The 20,228-nt window shown below is 52.2% G+C and overlaps 9 protein-coding genes across 9 annotated transcripts; 6 read left to right on the top strand and 3 right to left on the bottom strand.

Annotated features, from left to right (window-relative positions):
- Positions 1-303: 303 nt before the first annotated feature.
- Positions 304-938, top strand: NCS54_00732600 (Hypothetical protein; the record flags this gene model as incomplete). The annotated part of the gene is made up of 2 exons (XM_053152757.1): positions 304-622; positions 670-938. 2 exons carry the CDS (start codon positions 304-306, stop codon positions 936-938), a joined length of 588 nt encoding a protein of 195 aa, XP_053008732.1.
- A 1,929-nt stretch (positions 939-2,867) lies between these two features.
- NCS54_00732500 (WW domain-containing protein) lies at positions 2,868-4,040 on the bottom strand (the record flags this gene model as incomplete). Its single annotated transcript, XM_053152756.1, has 2 exons — positions 2,868-3,871; positions 3,923-4,040. 2 exons carry the CDS (start codon positions 4,038-4,040, stop codon positions 2,868-2,870), a joined length of 1,122 nt encoding a protein of 373 aa, XP_053008731.1.
- Positions 4,041-6,017: 1,977 nt separating this feature from the next.
- NCS54_00732400 (Metacaspase-1A) lies at positions 6,018-7,363 on the top strand (the record flags this gene model as incomplete). The annotated part of the gene is made up of 4 exons (XM_053152755.1): positions 6,018-6,576; positions 6,626-7,064; positions 7,116-7,285; positions 7,338-7,363. The coding sequence occupies 4 exons, from the start codon at positions 6,018-6,020 to the stop codon at positions 7,361-7,363; spliced, it is 1,194 nt and encodes a 397-aa protein (XP_053008730.1).
- A 1,130-nt stretch (positions 7,364-8,493) lies between these two features.
- Positions 8,494-9,636, top strand: NCS54_00732300 (Hypothetical protein; the record flags this gene model as incomplete). The annotated part of the gene is made up of 2 exons (XM_053152754.1): positions 8,494-8,661; positions 8,716-9,636. 2 exons carry the CDS (start codon positions 8,494-8,496, stop codon positions 9,634-9,636), a joined length of 1,089 nt encoding a protein of 362 aa, XP_053008729.1.
- A 566-nt stretch (positions 9,637-10,202) lies between these two features.
- NCS54_00732200 (Hypothetical protein) lies at positions 10,203-11,187 on the bottom strand (the record flags this gene model as incomplete). The annotated part of the gene is made up of 2 exons (XM_053152753.1): positions 10,203-10,786; positions 10,836-11,187. 2 exons carry the CDS (start codon positions 11,185-11,187, stop codon positions 10,203-10,205), a joined length of 936 nt encoding a protein of 311 aa, XP_053008728.1.
- A 2,349-nt stretch (positions 11,188-13,536) lies between these two features.
- Positions 13,537-14,986, top strand: NCS54_00732100 (Putative pectate lyase C; the record flags this gene model as incomplete). Its single annotated transcript, XM_053152752.1, has 5 exons — positions 13,537-13,682; positions 13,731-13,875; positions 13,931-14,293; positions 14,340-14,487; positions 14,538-14,986. The coding sequence occupies 5 exons, from the start codon at positions 13,537-13,539 to the stop codon at positions 14,984-14,986; spliced, it is 1,251 nt and encodes a 416-aa protein (XP_053008727.1).
- Positions 14,987-15,277: 291 nt separating this feature from the next.
- Positions 15,278-16,766, bottom strand: NCS54_00732000 (Hypothetical protein; the record flags this gene model as incomplete). The annotated part of the gene is made up of 6 exons (XM_053152751.1): positions 15,278-15,659; positions 15,719-15,814; positions 15,869-16,319; positions 16,384-16,417; positions 16,482-16,501; positions 16,568-16,766. The coding sequence occupies 6 exons, from the start codon at positions 16,764-16,766 to the stop codon at positions 15,278-15,280; spliced, it is 1,182 nt and encodes a 393-aa protein (XP_053008726.1).
- Positions 16,767-17,312: 546 nt separating this feature from the next.
- Positions 17,313-18,821, top strand: NCS54_00731900 (FAD-binding PCMH-type domain-containing protein; the record flags this gene model as incomplete). The annotated part of the gene is made up of 2 exons (XM_053152750.1): positions 17,313-18,259; positions 18,314-18,821. The coding sequence occupies 2 exons, from the start codon at positions 17,313-17,315 to the stop codon at positions 18,819-18,821; spliced, it is 1,455 nt and encodes a 484-aa protein (XP_053008725.1).
- A 311-nt stretch (positions 18,822-19,132) lies between these two features.
- Positions 19,133-19,976, top strand: NCS54_00731800 (GH16 domain-containing protein; the record flags this gene model as incomplete). The annotated part of the gene is made up of 3 exons (XM_053152749.1): positions 19,133-19,773; positions 19,822-19,874; positions 19,930-19,976. The coding sequence occupies 3 exons, from the start codon at positions 19,133-19,135 to the stop codon at positions 19,974-19,976; spliced, it is 741 nt and encodes a 246-aa protein (XP_053008724.1).
- Positions 19,977-20,228: the final 252 nt, after the last annotated feature.

Genomic DNA, 20,228 nt, shown 5'->3' with positions numbered 1-20,228 from the left:
GGAATCAGCCTTGCCGGCGCCACACCCTATCCATTCGTGCGTTGCTATATCGGGACCGTTGCTGCGATCAGCCCTACGGTTAGTAGCAGCAGCTCCTGGCCAGTAGAAGCTGTGCATGGCTGATCGCAGCGCGCGTCCCAGCGGGGAGGGAGGATGGGCGTTTTCCATGTGACTGACTTTTGGTTGTCCGCAAGGGTCTCTGCCACCTTTAAAAGGGTCCAAGGGTCCGGTCCAACAGTTTGCGACGTTATCCTCTTTACATTCCTCTCGATCGGGTCCTATCCATAGTCAGCACAACCCACAATGTCCGTCCAGCTCCAGCCCGCGCCCCGCCAGGTCGGCGTCTTCCCCAACCTCATCGCCCGACAGACCGAGACGCTGGTGCTCAAGGAAAAGGTGCTCTCCCTGACGGGCGACAGCTTCGACATCAAGCTCGCCAATGGCCAGCCCATCCTCAAGGTCGAGGGAAAGTTGTTGAGCATCTCGGGCCGCAAGTCGGTTTACGACATGCAGGGTAACCACCTCTTTGACATTGTCAAGAAGCTGCTCAACATCCACACCACGTTCCACGTCGAGAGTCCGCAGGGGCAGGTCCTCATGGAGGTCAAGAGTAGCTTCAAGCGTAAGCTCCCATTTGTTGTGCAATGTGGCTCATACTGACAGCTCCAGTGCTCGGATCCAAGGCCACAGCTACCTTCACCTCGACCGACGGCAAGCAAGACGTTCTCGAGATGAAGGGCGGCTGGCTCGATTACGCAGCCGACATCATGGACAAGACGACAGGCACAGCCGTCGCCCGCATCGACCGTAAGCTCCTCAGCGGCAAGGACATCTTTTTCGGCCAGCAGACGTACGCCCTCGTCGTGGCGCCCAACGTCGACATGGCCCTCATGGCTGCGCTGTGTATCTGCATGGACGAGAAGAATAACGAAAAGTAAACGACGGAACGATGGGCGGAGGATGGATTTATTGATACCCAGCAGAGGTGAACTCGCTGTCGGCTTGTGTGTGTGTTTGTCCTGGGAGGTTCTTTCAAGTATCAGCATTGTTTCTATCGTGACGAGTGTTTCTGGGAACTGGCAGAGAGAAATAGCCAGAATGAGGAAAATGGCCTACTTGAGTAGCAAATAACCAAGAAATAGACCTGTGTCATCAGTTTTCCCATCACAATGGGTAGTGCCATCCAGTAAGGATAGACATTGTCCCGAGCGGTCGTCGAGGAAGCGTCTTCACAAACAACAACAGCAATAATAACAATAACAACAACAACGACAGAGTCAAGTTTGAAAGGACCAAGTTCCGTCTTACCGCTCCGTATCTACTTGCCAATCTCCTCCTCGACTAGATTACACCCCTTGATGCGTCAACACCACCACCACACATCCACGCGCGCCAAGCATATTACCGGTACGCCCCCTTTTACAAGGTCCCCCTACACTTCCAAGAAAAAAAAAACAAATAAGCAAGAGATGAAAAAACAAGCTTCTTTGTCAAGCTTCTTGTCAAGCTTTTTTCTCCCCTTGTTAAAGGTGCGTGTTTCTCGCTGACCGTTGCTTAAAAAAAAAGCTTGATCGGATCAAGCATCATGGAGGTGTGATTATTGCCGCATTCTCGGCAAGAAGTTGCCGTGTAGATATCTCGGCATGAGGCTAGTAAAAACGGTCGATCCCAGTGTAAATGGCGGTGTCTTTTTAATCTCGATTCAGAATTTCTTGTTATTGTTAAGATCGAGCCCGTCTCTTGACTCGGTTGTGGAGATATGCGGGCTGTCAAGAACACAGCCTCAATGACCACCCAGGGTTCGTGTGGGAACCAGAGGGATAGGAGGGAAAAAAAGGGGGATCCGCGCCCGCTAGAGAGCTCGTAGGGCTTAGGTTTGTGAAACCGTTATGTATTGTAGATATAAAGTTGAATACTTGTCCTGATGCTCAGGTGTACCTACCTAGGTACTGTGTAAGGCCATCATCACCACCTCAAACGCCAGAGGATGGGCATCAACAACGTCAATGCCCCATCCCCTCTGCTAAAAGGGCGCGTAGCAATCTCAGTTTCAAACGGTCTACGGATACAATACGGAGCAAGTATAAAGGTACTCCCAGTCGCCAAGAACCAACCGCCGACTATCGACATACAAGAGCGGGGAGAGAAGGAGGCTGTGCAAAGAGTCCCTCACTACGTTCGTGTAATGCCAAGCAAGCATGGACACTGGACAACTCACATGAGTGACTTTTTCCTTCCTGCCTCAAATTGTTGTTTATTCCTCTGGTGACATTTACCTCATAAAGCTGCGCTGTCATGCTCCTATTCCTCACTGCCTTGACACCGTCCGGTGAGGCCTCCAACTTCAACCCCGAAGACTCGGGCTCTCGGCCGGAGCAGAGGCCGGATATTTCGAGACCAGGGTTGGAGGCAAAGAGGGTCCAATAGTTCTTGGCTCCGTGCCGATAAGCGAAAACCATGGCTACTAGTATCCTTTTATGCACCCCCGGCGCGTCTGGGACATGGTCTGACGCCTGGCCTGGCTATGCATGCGCTGCAGCAGAGCACTCGCGGCGGCACATGAGGTGCAGCGCACGCCAGGCCAGGCCAAGCCTTCGACATCAACGACATGTGGATGCTCAGTCATTCATTCACTCGCAAAACAGTGGCAGTGCTAATTGCCAAGAGGCTCTCGCCAAGATGTAGCATCATCACGAAATGAATGCATGCATTCTTGTTCCTTCTGCTTGTACAATGTACAAAGGTATCAACAAGTGGAGTCCAAATTCAATAGGTAACCTGCTTCCCTGCCTACACGGCTTCAACCCATCCCGATTGGATATTGACCTGAAATGCGTCGTCGTTAATCATGGCTCATTTTGCACCCCTTAGTCCTCATACACCTCCTCGTACGCCTCCTCGTACTCCTCACGGGCCTCCTCAAGCTCCTCTTGGTCACTACTGCTGGCGTCTGAGTCGTTAGCAGCCGCAAGAGCCTCCTCGTACTCCTCACGAGCTTCCTGAACATCCTCGCGATCACTCGATGAGACAGAGTCTCCATCGGCATCAGTGGGGGGAAGGACGGCAGGGGGGCCATCCTGGGCGTAGGGGTCGTTGTAGTCGGCGGGAGGTGCCTCACGGTACTCATGGTACTCGTGGTACTCGGTGTGTGTGACAGGGGCCGGAGCGGGAGCGGGAGCATTCTCATGGTCGCTGTCGCTGTCGTCAAGGGCATTAGCAATGAGGGCACCGCCTACAGCACCGACAGCGAGACCACCGGCGGCACCGAGGAGCATGCCGGAGCTGCCGCTCTTCTTCTTCTCGCCGCCGCGCTCGCCTTCGTTTCCGTAAGGGTTGTGGCCGCCGTCCTGGGGAGGGTAGCCGCCGGGAGCACCGTAGCCTGGGGCGCCGTACGGGGCAGGAGAGCCGTATCCGGGGGCACCTCCGTAGCCGCCGGGAGGAGGGGGAGAGCCATAACCGGCAGGGGGAGGAGGAGATCCGTAGCCTCCGTAGCCAGGAGAGGGCGATCCGTAACCGCCGGGAGGAGGAGGAGAGCCGTAGCCAGGAGCGCCACCATAGCCAGGAGCGCCGCCATAGCCAGGAGCACCTCCGTAACCACCACCATGGCCACCAAAGTCGCGAGATCCATCAGAGGGAGGGGGACCGGGAGGAGGAGCGTGCTGGCCGGGAGCCTCCCACTGGGTGCGACCGGTAGCTACCTCGACATAGTACCAGCGCTGGTGCTGCTGGTCAAACTGGGCAGTCCAGCCCTCAGGCAGAGGAGGCTTGTCGGAAGGAGGCTGGTACGCAGGCTGGGGAGGAGCAGCGTAGTACTGAGCGGGAGGAGGACCTCCCTGGCCGCCTTCACCGTGGTAGCCGTAGGCGCGAGTGCCTGGGGGAGAAGTTAGCTAGAGCGGCTGGAAGCGATCAACTCGACACTTACCTTCGGCGGGAGGGGGAGGAGGAGCCTGGGACTGAGATTCGTCCTTCTTCTCGTCCTTGTCCTTATCACCGATTCCGAAGTTCTCGAGCTCCTTAGTAAGCTTCTTGAAGAAAGACATGGTTGAGAGTGACCTCGGAGAGGTGGAGGGTGATGCCGAAAGGCTTGGTTGAAGGGTGTGCAGGAGGGAAGATGCGGAAGAAGAGGAAGAGGAGAGAGAATGGAGATGAGAGGGAAAAATAAACAGAGGAGAGGCGGAGGGATTTATGTTTATATGGCGAAAGGCCTGAGGTGCAAGGCGCGAGGAGTGAACAGCTGGTTGTCACTGGCAGGCACTGGCCGTTGGTGAATACAGGCAGGCGCATGCAACACAAGGAAGGAAAGATGGACCCGTTCAGTTATCGTCAGTCGTGACGACTTGGCACTGCCGAAACGGTGCAAGGATGGGATGGGGATGGTGGGGTGAAGCGAGTTGTGTCACTGTTTGAGAGAGTCACTCGAATCGATGCATGTCACTGCTTCTTTTGCCTTCCACTCCATCCGTGAATCAACACTGGTGCTGTCGTATCTTGAGCTGTGCCCGTCTAAACCGACCCCTCTCCAGGACAGCCAAATACCGTCTGGAAAACGGTCGGCCGGAAGCTTTGGCCAGTCAATGCCCCTTGCGGCCCGTTCCGGCGGGGCAGCATCTTCTGCCCCTCCATGAAATGAGTTTTAGAGCTTGAGCTTGAGGAGAGCTCTGTTCTTTTTAAGGGTCTCAAGAGGCGTCATCAGTAAACTCTGAACTGAATTCTGACAGGAACAAGTCCTCACCGGCCCAAACGCTCTTTAGTCTTCAGAAGCGAAGTGTGGATATCGCACCGGCGCGGTACTTGGACGCATGTACACCAAGAAAACCAAACCGCATCTCCACTGGTATACGGTACATGGCTTCCAGTCATCTCCATTGGGCTATGCCTCATCTGGGCCTGACTTGTCTGGCCTGACCATGGGCTCTGGACGCTCATGACAAGTGTTGCTCGGCTTTCCCCTCGAAGCGCTCAAATCCCCACTCAGAGCTCATCGGACGTGGTCCAGGAAAGGGGGCGGCATGTCTATTGCTGTGTTGATACATGTGGCGGAGCCTGAGCGCACGTCGCCATAATGTCCGACCATGCCGCCTCACGGAATCAACGAGAGGCAAAAAAACGTGCCTGTAAACACACGGTCATTCAGCATCGTCACCCAGCTGGTCCCGGCGTGATGCGCCCCGAGGTAAGCGGGAGGCAGCCAGTGAAGCCTCATCTCATCTCCAAGAGAGGTTGGGGATGGAGCATCCTGTCGGGGGGCTCCAGAGGGCGCCCACCCGTTCCCCCATCACGTCTCAGACGTCCCAGTTTCGGTCCCTTGTGATGATGAATCCGTGTCAATCACGTTTCTGATACACACTCCAGCAGTTTATCCCGTGCTGCGACGCCAGCGTCAGACATGGACTGCGGTGAGGGGGAGGGGCTCTGCTGCAGCGCCAAGGCCTGCCAAGGGACAGCCAAGACCTTGGCGCTCATGTCCACAGGACCACAACAGTCCGGCGCCATCAGGGCACCCAGCGGTAGCAGTGAGCACCTCAGCGGCCTCCAGCTGGACTCCAGGGGTTTCCCAGGGACTGGAGGGGAAAGTCGGATGGAGTGAGAGCACCAAGGGTCGAAGTGAGGGCCCCGCGTCGACCGGGATCCGAAGGGTCCCCTCCCCTCCATCAGCACCTCCAGTCACCACCACGGCCACCACCACCAGCTCATAGCCCGCCCCGCCTTGCAATTAGCGCCCGCTGTCGCTCCGGAGCACCAAGAGCTCCCGCGTGCGTCGTGAGACTGAGTTGAGGCTGCGCTGCCTCCTGTCGCGTCGGTCGAGCCAGTCAGCTCCAGACCAATCTTTGCCCTGCCAGCTCGTCCGGCCAGCCGCTGACCCCATATTGTTGCGTCTCGAGCTTCCCAACTTTCCATCAGGTTCCCTCCTGCATCTTCCTCCTGATCCCGGACAACTCTCTCCTCTTCCTCCACCTCGAGTCGCTTCACGCGCCAAGGATCAACACCACAATCTACCTCGCACATAACCTGCCGACATGTCCTACTACCCGGGTCAAGGCTATCACGGAGGTGGCGGCGGCGGCTACGGCTATGCTCCTCCTCCGGGTCCTCCTCCTCCCCAACACCCTCCTCAGGGCTACGGTGGCCAGCCCGGATACCAGCGCTACCCTCCTCCACGATACCCTCCACCTCCCGGCCTCGACGCGTACGGATACCCGCTCTCGCGGGGTCACGGCTACGCCGCCCATGCCCGCTCCGGTCCACCTCCTCCTTCGGCGCCTCAGCAGTTCGGCCATGGAGCGCCCGAAGGCTATACTTTCCAATACTCCAACTGTACCGGCCGGCGCAAGGCTCTGCTCATCGGTATCAACTACTTTGGCCAGGAGGGCGAGCTTCGCGGCTGCATCAACGATGTTCACAACGTCTCGAGCTTCCTCGTTGAGCGCTATGGGTATAAGCGCGAGGATATGGTTATCTTGACCGACGACCAATCCAACCCTACGATGCAGCCTACAAGAAGCAACATCATTCGCGCCATGGGTTGGCTTGTGTCTAATGCTCAGCCCAACGACGCTCTCTTCCTCCACTACTCTGGTAAGTCGCACCCTTTTGCGACATAATGCGTTAGATCTAACTGTGTCAGGCCACGGCGGACAGGTCGAAGACGAGGACGGTGACGAGGATGACGGATACGACGAGTGCATCTACCCAGTCGACCACCAACAGGCCGGCCACATTGTCGATGACGAGATTCACCACTACGTCGTGAAGCCTCTGGGACAGGGCGTCCGTCTCACTGCCATCTTCGACTCGTGCCACTCGGCCACCGTCATGGATCTTCCTTACGTCTACTCCACCAAGGGTGTTTTGAAGGAGCCCAACCTGGCCAAGGAAGCTGCCTCGGGTCTGTTTGACGCTTTTACCGCGTACTCTAGAGGAGACGTGGCGGGCGCTGCGAGCTCCGTTTTCAGCTTGGCCAAGTCTGCCTTTACAGGCGACGACGCCTATGAGAAGACCAAGCAGACACGAACTTCGCCTGCCGACGTCATCATGTGGTCGGGAAGCAAGGATGACCAGACATCGTGAGTGTCACCGAAGAGGATTCGCAAACTTTCGCTAACATGCACTCGCAGGGCTGATGCTACCATCAACTCTCAGGCCACTGGCGCCATGTCGTGGGCCTTCATCTCGGCGATCAAGGCGAACCCCCAGCAGAGCTACGTCGAGCTCCTCAACAGCGTCCGCGACATCCTCGAGACCAAGTATACCCAGAAGCCTCAGCTGTCGAGCAGCCACCCCATTGGTGAGTGCGCCTATGTGATGGGACCCGGACGAATACTGACTGGTGACCTCAGATACCGACCTGTTGTTTGTGATGTAACGTGGTGAAGCGGAACTTGAGGGAAGGTTGACACGACACTCTGGGTGGACCTGAGCAAGCGGAAGAGCAACTCTGTGATGACTATCATGACCCTTTGATGAAACGAATCCTCGAAACGATTCTTGATTAGGAAATGACCGACATCACTGGTGACTGGCATCATGCATTTATTGGCGCGGGGATTGACTGATCTGGAACAATGTTGTGCGGTTGGGGAGAAAAGAGGTCCCTCTAGCAGCCAGCAAAACCATCGCCAGCTTTCCTTCCAGAGGTGAAGAGCTGGGCAAAAAATAGCCACGATTGGCAAAAAAAGAATCTCAATCATTTTATAGGAATAGCCCGATGCGGGGGTCGAACCCGCAACCTTGAGATTGTGTACTCGTAAGAGTCTCACGCTCTACCGATTGAGCTAACCGGGCAGATACCGGATTTATTGAGGATTTGGACCCAATTCTGTAATCTTGTACTCGGAAATCATTACCTGGATCAGGAGATGTACCCAGAGTCCATTCCGTTCCCGAGTTGTGAACGTTTCCCCCATCCATGTATGCGTATGCGGCTAATAGCAGGCCCCTTTGTTTATAGACTGGTTTTAGGTATTTTACGATGCCACGAAGTGTGCTTGCAAGACTTATGTGTAATGGACTGGCAGTTGCTACTATGTCCTTGAGAAGTCGCGAAGACCTGAGTTTCAGTATACAGGAGCCTTTGAGGGTAAAAAAGCGACTTAGGCACGGGAATAGGCTATTTGATAAGAATGTTTCATTTCTGGACAAAGCCTTTGGTGCCCATTGTTGTGACGGGATAGGTCCCAAGTGGAAGACAAAGAGTCATTCTTTCGCCGGTGCATGGCATTGTGCTTATGTACTGAACCAGTTCTGCTTCTCTACTACATGGTTGCTCCCATCCTTGCTCCTTCCCCTTTACGTTCTAAGTGAGGTCTCGGTTTGTTTGTAGTACTTGTTCAGTCAGGCCTCTTCTTTCATACAGGCTGTGTCTTTGAACATGTAGGGGTATATGAGCATTCCCACCCACCGTATTTCTACCTTTTCTTCCTCTCAGCTCTCGATCAAACATCAACTGGGCCACTGAAAAGAAAGAGTACTTACGGGTTTTACCATCTGAGCATCATGGCAAATTTGAAACCACTACCCGAAGGCGATGGCCCTACGTTAGAGCCATTCAACCACGATCTTCTTGCCGACGATGTCGAGTTTCTCGAGTTTCTCGGGCACCATGGCATACATGGCGCCATTGTAAAAACGAGAATCAGAGGTCATCTATACGCCATAAAATTCGTAAGTGCATCATAATCTTTGGCGATGAATTAGTTGCTAACGGCTGTGGAATAGTTTACAGAGACTGAGCTGGCAGAGCCCGAATACTATGCCGAGGACTACGAGACGATCCCCATGGAGAAACAACACGAGTTTGAATCACACTTTATCCCATTCTACCAGGAATGCCGCGCCTTTGGTAGACTGAAGGAGGTTAATCGCGAACACCTTGCTGTCAAGGTCTACGGCTACGTTTCACTCAAGGTGGATCAAGCTCTGGAGCTCAAGATGCGCAACGCCTTGTGGAAGCTTCCCCGTCATCTCAAAATCTTCCCAAGGACCGCCAGATCCATCCTGGTTACATCCTCCGAGATCAAGGGCATCGTCAAGGACTGGGTGGAGCCAGCCAAGTATGAGGGTGAGTCGGATATACCATCACACAGGATTGATAACATTCTCTCCGTCTCGCATTTTCCGCGGATGCTGAGAGAACTGCACGAGATTCACCGATGTGGGATTGTTATTAGGGATATGAGCATCTCTCAGTACGTCAACGGCATTCTCGTTGACTTTAGCATGGCTTGGACTATGCCTCATCCTTTTGGACCCGGCGGGGGCCTTGAGCCAGCTTGGACGTTTCAGAGTCTAGCTGCGTGGGATCTCTTCTGCTTCCAGACCAAGGTGATAGACCCGTGGAATAACTTTCTCAGGGACGCGCTTGGTACCAGTCAAAGGGAGTGTCGGCTTCAAGCTTATCCGCACCCTGCACAGTACAAGCTTCGCCCTCAACCGTTCCGACAGAGACCATTCCTCCCCATAATCAATCAAGACGATGAAGTATTGGATATGATCGAGTTACCTAGGTATGATCCTGGGGCTTTCAACGCTGAGGAGGCTGCCAAGATGGTCCGGGAGCAGAACAAGCGGAAACGAGCTGGTGGGGAACTTGTTGGCCAGGCACAAAAGAAGAGGAAGATTACAAAGAAATACTCTTAGAAGAAGGGTGAAACAAGAGGTAACAAAGGCTGAAAAATGTTCAAACTCTTCCAGTTTGAGGAGGTGGGCACTGGGCAGTTTTTAACCATTTAGTTGGGATATTGTCGGGTTGGTTGTTGAGAAGCCGGCACCCCATGTTTTATAGTAAACCATGATACGTACAGATTTGCTAGAATACCCATTGAGCCTAATTTCTATCCCGTCTTAGATTTACTTCATTGTTAGAGGCTCTTGTGAGGTATTTGGCCTATTAGGTGCATCTAGATAACAAAGAAGCACCAATGAACCTGACGCAGAAAGCAAGGGTTATTCCTCGTTCTTATTTCTTTAATCTACTTTCTCCTTGGCTTTTCCCCAAGCACAATGGTAATATTCCTTTGTTATCAACCTAAGCCGCGTCTGTTTTCTCGCTGAGAGACACCGGAGACTGAGATCCATCTGAGAGATATATAGTGAATTCACCGTGCTCTTGAAATTTCGGGGCAAATTCTTAACGATTTATTCTACTTGGTATTGATGTTGGTGTCTAGAACTGCAAATTACTTAGACTTGTCTATTCTACTTCCTCACAAGGAGTTTTCCAGATCAATCAGACCCTTGAGAGCACCGTCAACACTGCCCTCAAACTTGCTCGCATCAACCTGACCCAACGGCCTCCGGCTTCGTCCACCGCCGTAACCATAGTACCGATCCAGCGCACCTTTGATACCGGCCACACCTAGCTGAACAAGAGCCCAGTCGGCTCGGCTCAGCAGAGTCTGAAGCTCCTGGCACTCCTTGAGCTTGCCTTCATCGTACAGCTTCAGCACGTGCACGTGAACCTTGGGGAGGAGGTTAGCTGCAGCGGCAATGACACCATGCGAGCCGGCGACTAGGCCATGAAGGAAAAAGTCGGTCTTGCCAGCAAAGGCGGCGAATGGGTGGCCAATCCGAGGCTCGTGGGCTAGACGCTGCAACTTGCCCAGATTTCCGCAGGTAAGCTTGGTTCCAACAATTTTGGGGTTGGCGGCGGCCAGGTTGGTGATGAGGTCAGAGTCCAGGTCGATACCACCGGTGACGAGGGGAAAGTTGTAGAGGAGGATGGGGATGGGAGATGCGGTGGCGACATCATCAAAGAACTTGGAGAGAACGGGCTTCTGCATGGCTCCAACTGAGCTGGATGTTAGCATTGTCTGAATATTCAGAGATAGCATTCCTACCAAAGTAGCTGGGGCTCAAGACCAGGGCAAAGTCGGCACCAGCTTCGCTGGCCTCGTTACAGAGCTGAATGGTCTCACGGGTGCTCTGGGCACCGGTACCGGCGATGACGACAGTATCCGGACGGCCATGCTCCTTGAGAACACTTTTTGCTAGTTGGATGACCTGACTCCTCTCATCATGGCTCAAATGCATGGCCTCTCCGTTTGTGCCCTGGATCACGAGGCCAGCAACACCACCCTTGGCTAGACGGGTGAGGTGGGTTCCGATTGAATCGAGGTCTAGAGTCTCATCTTCCTTGAAGAAGGCGACGGCTGGGGCGTAGATGCCTCGGGGAGGGATAGGGGAGGACATTTTGTGTTTGTGATAAAGATTGATAAACGCAGAGTGAGGGGGGAGAGGCGAGTTATATGTTAACTTACCTACTTATACCCACATAAAGTCTGCGGCCTAGTGCCTCACGTCAACGTCGTGCCGGGCTCCCAGGACAATTGCCTCTTTGAGCCACGCCGTGCCTGCATCTTGATCGGCAGTGTCCCGCTCCGGCCACCACGACCGACTTTAACTCAAACCTCTCCGCCAACCTGACCACCGACGTGTATGTCAGATATTCAGAGCTGGTATTCTCCAATAAAAATATTGGCAAGTTTGAGAAAATGAGATACATCCAACGGAATATGCCTCGTTCTTGGAACAGACGTGGGGACAGATGGGGTTGCTCGGATGATAGCCGATTGTAGTGCAGAGCACACCATATCCGTCGGGTACTAACCGACATGTGTCAAAGTCGCGAGAGCAGAAAAGACGAAACTTGATGACTCTGAATTCATGTTTAATCTCTTAAAACAGATTGTAACCGGCTATAATCATGACGTGATTTTTGAAGATGTATGATATTCGTATTGCTACACACACAACGGACGTATGCACTAAACAATACGGCGTTCTAGCACCTCTTCCTTCAAGTGCTAAATACTGCACTACTTTTATACAATGCCCATTGAAATTTCATGTTATCCTCCTCCAGTCCTTCTCAACCATGCCTGTTTCTCGGTGCCCGGGCCGCTGCCGAGTAATTCAAGGCCGGTCCGGCGGGTTGAAAGGCCGATATGCCGGCCCCACCATAAGGCGAGAACGTCGGGGAGGGGCCCCGAAAACTGCGCTGCCTTTGTCAAGCGTTGTTGATATCAACTAGGAAAGATATATCGAAGAGTTTATCTAAGAGTTTAGAGCAGTTTTAATTTAGATCAACTCATACCAAAAGCCTATCTTCTGGCTCAGTTATCCCGTCAAGGGCCGGGCTTCCACTATGTCAAAAAACACAATAGCCGTTTAAGAGAACAGCACCTTAGGGAGTCATCTCTACCAGCTCACAGAAAGGAGCTTGAACAAACAACATGTTTCTCGAGAATATCACTGCACGGATTACAAATTCCAACCTCATCGTATTCGGTTGTGTCATAGAACGATAGAAATCCAACTTGTCAGTGTAGAATTGGGTACTCGTTTGTACTGAGCTCTCCGAGATGTCGCATGCTGAGACAGCTGTAATGTTCTTGATTCTTCTAGTATCTATTATCTCCCTCTAAATCATGTTGTCCTGGGGCCACGTCGTTAGGACTGGCTTTCACATGTGCGATACAGAAAAATAGGCCGTTAGGCCACCAAATGGTAGGGGGCCCCCATAGTGGCTAGGGAGCCTAATTGGCTCTATTTTACTGCACGACAACATGCCTTAATGCTCAATCTCAACTTTTTGCCCGAGTTTGTTGATGTTTGCGTGGTTCCCATCGTGTAATAGTCCATCGTCACTAGCCTCGAGAAAAGAACGAGCAAGGCTTCCTTTATGGCAGTGGAACTCGTGCTGTAGACGAGAAAGCCTTTCTGGAGCGGGGTGCAGTTTGTATTGGCTTGAGATAAAAAGGTGACTAAGTACCACCCTGACAATATTATATTGTGCGATCTGAGGAAAGAAAACGCGTGTAAGAATCTTTATGCCTTCCCCGTGTCCTTGCAGAAGAACATGAGTCTGAGATGGACTTGAAAGTGGTTCGGACTGTCCTCAGGATCCGATCTTGACAGGACTCAGGGCTGATAAGTAGTTGATGTGAAGAGGAGGCCTGAAGACGATCAAGGTCCTGCTCGTTTTAAGTCAATGAGACCCCTGCAACCACTTCTACGTAGAACTGATTGAGGTGGAGCATAAGGCTGTTGTGCTGAGGAGAAACCAAACTACGAAATACGAGAAGAGGCGGATATACCGTTCGATCATTGAACCGAATGCACTGTTGTATCAGCTAAACATGATTAACACACCAATCAATACTCTTCCTCCCACGAAACAAGAAGTATTATTAGCGATCCGAGCCCATAAACAGCAGTTCGGAGTCTCGTCCCCCTTTGAAACTGTTCCTGTGGCAGAAATAGGCCTGTCAACACCCCTGCCCAGCAGTTCCACCAATCGGCACAACATGCTAGCAAACACCGTCCACCCCCTTAATTACCCGAAGGGTAAACATTGGAGGATATTCTAGACCCCGTTTTTGACGGCGAGCAGATGCTCAGGCTGGTGTTCAGACCATATGCTCGGTAAGAAAAGTTTCAGGGGTCTTTGGGGAGTGCTACATAAGGCGGTTTGTACGCCGTCTTTTTGATCTGAAACATGAGTATCTGGATCGTTTTCTTCCAGCCCATCGCCGAAACATGAAGCTCTCCCTCTCTTTGTTGACCCTCGCGGCTGCTTCCGCAGTCCAGGCTGCTGTTCCTGCGTTCCCCGGAGCCGAGGGCTTTGGTAAGGATGCTGTCGGTGGCCGCAATGGTGGTGAGGTCTACAAGGTGACGAATCTGAAGTAAGCTTAGAACGGACCTGATGCCTTCAAATGTCTAACAACCAACAGTGATTCGGGCCAGGGTTCTCTTCGTGACGCCGTGTCAAAGCCTAACCGTATTGTCGTGTTTGACGTTGGCGGCATCATCAAGATTACTGGCCGCATGGTCGTCTCCAAGAACGTTTACATTGCTGGCCAGACTGCTCCTGGTGGTGTATGTCAAATCCAATTCCGTTCCCTTCTTGAGAGGTGTGCTAAAGTGTACCTAGGGAATCATGGTGTACGGCAATGGTTGGTCATTCTCCAACGCCAACGATGCCATCGTGCGATACATCACCATCCGCATGGGCAAGGGAGGAACCTCGGGTAAGGACGCCATCACCATCGCCGATGGCAAGAACATGATCTTTGATCATGTCAGTGCCTCGTGGGGCCGTGACGAGACCTTTTCCATCAATGGAGCTGTCTCCAAGGTCACCATCCAGGACACCATCATCGCTCAAGGCCTTGTGTCGCACTCTTGCGGTGGTTTGATGCAGACCGACGGAGGAGTCAGTCTGTTCCGCAACCTGTACATTGACAACAAGACACGTAACCCCAAGGTCAAGGGAGTCAACGACTTCCAGAACAATGTGAGTATCTTGTCAACTCTCTCGGCTCGTGAGACTAATGTTCAAGGTCATCTACAACTGGGGAGGTGGCGGTGGCTACATTGCCGGAGGAAGTGACGGCGACAGCTACGTCAACATCATGAACAACTACTTCATTTCTGGTCCTCACACCAGTGTCACTGCTTTCACGCGAGGCAACGCCAACTTCCACGCCTGTAAGTGATCTCTCCGTCTGGAAATAGGAACCCCTGTTGACGGTATGTAGACGTCAAGAACAACTTCTACGACTCCAACCGCAACGGAAAGCTCGACGGCTCCGCCCTCTGCGAGAGCACCACCTGCTACTCCAGCATGGACATCGTCAAGACGCCCTACAACTACCCCGCCCCCGCCACCGCCCGCACGGCGGAACAGGCCCTCAACGTGGTCCTCGCCAGCGTCGGCAACTCGCGAACCCGCGACCAGGTCGACAAAGCCCTCATCGAGGAGGTCAAGACGTACGGAAAGAAGGGATCTCAGATCTCCAACGAGAATGACTTTGGCGGCGTGGGCACGATTGCGAGCGGCAAGGCGCCTACGGACTCGGATGGTGATGGTATTCCTGATGAGTGGGAGAAGAAGAATGGTCTCAACCCCAATGATAAGTCTGACGGTATGAAGATTGCCTCTAACGGGTACACCAACCTGGAGAACTATGTCAACTCTCTTGTTTAGAGGTTTCTTTCATGTAGCCAGTAGTGTTGGGTCTTTTTACTCCCAGACCATTTTAAGCTAGTACATATTAACCAATGCATATATCATTAGCCGAACAAGGCTATGTTTTACGAACAGAATTAATTTGCATGTATCGCATTATGAAACCATAACATATCTCTATGCGCTCCTACTTATGTATCATACCTCAGTTGTGCATACATTTGTTCCATGTATAGCTATGCATATTATACATTGTTCTGCCTTGTGCTTTCATATATACCCAGAGTCCATCAAGTTGTTACCGCTGTATCAAGCAGAATATGTAACAGCCGTAGTTCGTGTTTGTATAATAGCCTTTTCAGAGCTAGAATCCCCCTGGCTATTCAACGAACTCTGACGTGCATGTTGCCAAGTGTTCCCAACGTTGGGATCGTATCCCTTGGGCGCCTCCACCTTGGATACAGTTTGCAGAGGGTACATAGGACCATCATCAAAGCGTTGGTATCGATCGTGTCTTTGGTTGCCGGTCCCTATCGCTCCGATAGTTGGTGGAGCGCTAGGGTTAGAGAATGCAGGGCCGCTCTTGGTCGCGGGATCCGTTGTGCCGAGGATTCGGGGGGAAATATGCTTGATGAAGGGTTTGACAGTAGGAAGGGCCGCACATATGCAGGAAAGGTTTGCTTCGGCAAAGCTGGTACTGCATTAGAATCGTTTCCATGTCGTTGTACAGCACAGGAGGGAGAGTCTTACATCCAAAGGAGTACGGGCCCGCCGCCCCAGGATTGGTCCATATCGCCCATTGAGTTGATGAGTGCTATAAGTCTCATGATGGAGGTGAATACGGTCCTATTGCATGACTCTTAGCTCTGTTTCCTACACACGCGGCTGTATGCGACTTACACTCCACCAACAGCGAAGAAACAGATCAACCCAATCTTCTGCCTCATAGATATCTGGAGCGGTATCACAACTGGGATCGGGATCGCGAGCACCATTAGATCCGTAATGGCTCCCAGGGCTGCTGTAGCCTTGTATACAGCATTCCTATCAATGCACTTCGGATTCGTATAGCTGATGTCCCACGCCGCTCGAGTTGGTTGACAGGGGAAGATGGTGACGAAGGTGATGGCCAAGGACGACCCGATTACCACAAAAGTTGTGAACCAGACGGATATGCGGAACCAAATTTGAGGTGCGAGTCGGCGGTAGACGAGGAGGAGGGCCATTTTCGCACCGCATTGAACGGGGTTGTGGAGGATCGGGAGGAGGTATAACGCTCGAACGAACATGGCGAATTTCGTGATTGGCATTTCCCAGCCATGTGTACCCATTATACCGCGAGCAAAGTCGCCTAGGATGAAAAATGTTAGAAAAGTGCCAGAGGTTCTGTTGGGTGGGATAATGGCCATGCTTACGGATAATGAGGGTTTGGAGGACGACAGAAAACACCTATGGGGGTTAGAATCGAGACTTGGTCAAGACCACTTCAAGACCATCTAAGAGTTGCACTTACATAGGCGATGCCCAAACAAGCTTTTGAACGTCAGCAATTGCCCGCAACTTCAACATGAAGGAGAAAGGAGGACCAAGAAGCCTTACCATCTTCTAACCGGAGTGTCTTCTGAATCACCAATCGGACGTAGGCTCGCTGAAGCATGAAAAGAAGTGTAAGAAAATTCCCAACGCCGAAGAGCCAGTATGCCGCAGTCACGCTGTTGCGCTGAGGGTTATCGAAGTCAACTTCATAGCCCTCTGGCGGCGGGATGGCGACGGGGACGCCATTCACGACGGCAGCCATGGTGTTTCCAGATTCAGCAAAAATTGAATGTATGCAAAAAGACGGGCATGTCTGACTTCTCGGAGAGCAGAAGGGCTAACGGACACTATGTAGAACCCGAGACTAAGATTCTTTTAGAGATAGCTCACTAACCCAAGAGCATTTACCTAGCCCTTGATACGAGGGGAAAGGGATCAGTCACGTAGCGTTGGCAGAATAAACATGGGTTTTTGAAGCGAAGGAACGCTTTGCGACAAGGCTACCCCGATAGAGGCAAGGAGTTGCGAGTGTTGGCTATGCAACAAGGGATCCTGGTAGCAAAAGATGGAACGCCAAGATGCACGATCCAGGGGCAGACTGTAACTCCTATATCCGAAAGAGGAGTTGATCCTACACAAGGCCTGGTTTAATAGGCTATTTGAGGGGCCCTCAGAAAGCCTATTTTGCTGTCAAGGGGTCAATATGGATGATAAAGTCTAACTTTGTCCTCAGATTATCATGGCAGATCTCCTCTCCACCCCTTTTTGTCTTAGACCTTAACTTGTAATCACTTCTCCAACCTTCACCATGGCTGCTCCCACACCTCAACTAGACATCCCCCAGGCTCAGGGCCTCGTCGCAGCTGGCCTCGAGTCGCGCATCTTGTCCCCCATGGATGCCGAGTTCAAGGCGCGACAAGAGTCATACTGGTCCAACAGCGCAAAGATCAACCCCGCCTGCATTGTCCAACCCCGTTCCCCTGAAGAAGTTGCAACTGCTATCAAGGCTCTTGTCGCTGCGGGCCAAAAGTTCGCTGTCCGAAGTGGCGGCCATACTAACTGGGCGGGATCCAACAATATCCAAGATGGTGTGACGATTGACCTTGTTCACTTGAACAAGACAACCTATGATGCAGCAACTGAGACTGCTAGCATCGGGCCTGGTTGCCGATGGCGTGACGTTTATGCTGAGCTCAACAAGTATGGACGTGCCGTTGCTGGCGGTCGTGAAGGCAACGTCGGAGTAGCTGGTCTCTTGCTCGGTGGCGGCAACGCCTTCTTCACAGCCCGTCAAGGCTTCTCCTGCGACAACGTCGTTTCATACCAAGTTGTTCTCGCCAACGGTGACATCGTTACCGCTAACAAAGACAACAACGCAGATCTGTTCCTTGTCCTCAAGGGTGGCTCAAGCAACTTTGGCATCGTCACCGAGTTCACTATGAAGGCGATCCCATGCGACAAGGTATGGGGCGGAATGACCTTCTTCCCGAAGCAGGTGATTCCAGGCGCCATCGAGGCTCTGTCAGCATTTGCGGACAACGTGCCCAACGATATCAACAGCAACTTGGTCACCATCTTTACACATATGCCTGACTTTAAGGATGTTGTTGTCGCTACTCTTTATGCGAATATAGCTGGTGTCGAGAAGCCTCCCGCATATGAAAAGTGGCTGGCTCTCCCAGAGATCTTGAACACGGTCAAGATGACGACGATTTCAGAGATGGCGTTTGAGTATAATATTCCTGCCAACTACTAGTAAGTCAAGCCTTGTCATCTTCTACTCAACTTGAGCTGATTTGTTCCGTTTAGCGACACATGGTTCACGAGTTGTTTCAAGAACGACATCCGGATCATCATCAAGGCTTCGGAACTGCATGACCAACTTGTCCAAGAACTAAAAGAATTCATCCCAGATGGAAACTTTATTACCCAATGCCTATTTCAACCCCTGCCCGCTCTTTTCGGACAGCGCTGCGTCGAAGCTGGCGGAAACGTTATGGGCGTCGAACGACAGAAGGACAATGGTATCTTGTTCCTCGCTGTCGTCATGGCCAACACCCCGGAGCAGGAAGCTTTTGCTCGACCAAAGGTGCAGGCGTGGATCCAGCAGGTTCGCGAGTTTGCGGCCACTATCGAAGGAGGCAACCTTGAGTGGACGTATCTGAACTATGCCGACAAGAGCCAGGATCCGTTGGGTAGTTATGGTGCTGAGAATGTCAAGAAGATGAAGGATGCAGCGGCAAAGTACGACCCGAACGAGGTTTTCCAGAAGCTTTGCCCTGGGGGGTTCAAGATCTCGGATGTTAAAGACCCATGAGTACTGTCTAGGGGTAGATTAAAAATACACGGTCGGTTGACCATGATGTTCCTCGTCCGGATTAACAACGTTTCATTCCGCCAGCACAAACCAACGCATCCAAAACGACGCAGAAATATCCTGTTGGTGCATTAAATACCCTTTTTAACATGTTTGGAGCACGTCATACGACGATCCATGTTTCATCATCCCTGTGATGTTCTCGTTTCAGGTTTCTGGCAGAGGAAACAAATATTTAAACCGTCCATGGCCGACCAGAGAAACACTGAACACACCTCAAGACACAACTTCTCGTCAAAGAGCTAATTACCATGTATGCCCTTGCCCTCCTCCTTTTTGCCCTGCACTCGGTGGGCGTTTCTTGTGATAATCTGCGACCACCGCTCGAAGAACGCGCTGTGACCGACATCCCCGCGGACTCATTCGACTCTCTTGAGACCTACTGGAACTATTTGTATCCTTGGGGACCTACTCATAATGGAGGCGCCCGAATGAACCAAGAGCACGTCTCTGTCAACGACGGCGTCCTCACACTCACAGCCGAGCCCGTAACAGGCCAAGAAGACCCCATTCACTACCTCTCCGGGGCCATCCACGCCAAATCCACCTTTACCGTCACCGCAGGCGGCGGCTACGACGTTAAAGCCGAGTTCATTGCTCCCGTGGACCGGGGCACATGGCCTGCCTTTTGGCTCAATGCCGCAAGTGGTTGGCCACCAGAGATTGATGTTGCCGAGTGGAAGGGCTCCGGCAAGATCTCGTTCAACACTTTCAACACCTCAGACGAGGTCACCGCTCTGGACATCGACTATCCCGAGCCGACGCAGTGGCATTCTGTCAGGGCTGAACTGCGCGATGAAAATGGCGTGGATGTCAGGGTCAAGTTCTTCCTCGACGATCGGGAGGTGACGACACAGTACGGAAGGGAATACATTGGAAAAGGCCTCAGACTGTAAGCCTTGCATACAGAAGTCCTCTAATGAAACTAACCGGGCTATAGTATCATCAACTATCAAACCGAGGGATCGTCAGGATCACCTGGACCTACCACACGTATGCTGAGTTGTCACTTTCTTGTCTTGATATGTGCTGACCATCTGAACCACAGCAACTACTTTTCAGATTCGAAATGTCGAGGTCATTAGCTATAACTGAGCAGATCTCTGGGTTTAGAGCGAGATGGCCTCCCTCTAGAATGCATCAATGTTGGGACACTCAGAACTCCGTCCCGTTACCTAAATTTGACGCTGGCACATCTGAGTCGGTATAGGGGGGATTGCCCTCTTGAATTTACCATTCTGAGATTTCGATGTAGATAGTTTGATACTAGGTCACTGTTTATACACCAAGATAGGTACCAAGAAGAGAATGTCTAGTAGTGCCTTTCAATCAATTAGTGACGACACC

Source organism: Fusarium falciforme, chromosome 5 (genome assembly GCF_026873545.1).
Source record: "Fusarium falciforme chromosome 5, complete sequence".
Classification (NCBI taxonomy): Eukaryota; Fungi; Ascomycota; class Sordariomycetes; order Hypocreales; family Nectriaceae; genus Fusarium; species Fusarium falciforme.
This window is presented reverse-complemented; position numbering and strand designations above follow the sequence as displayed.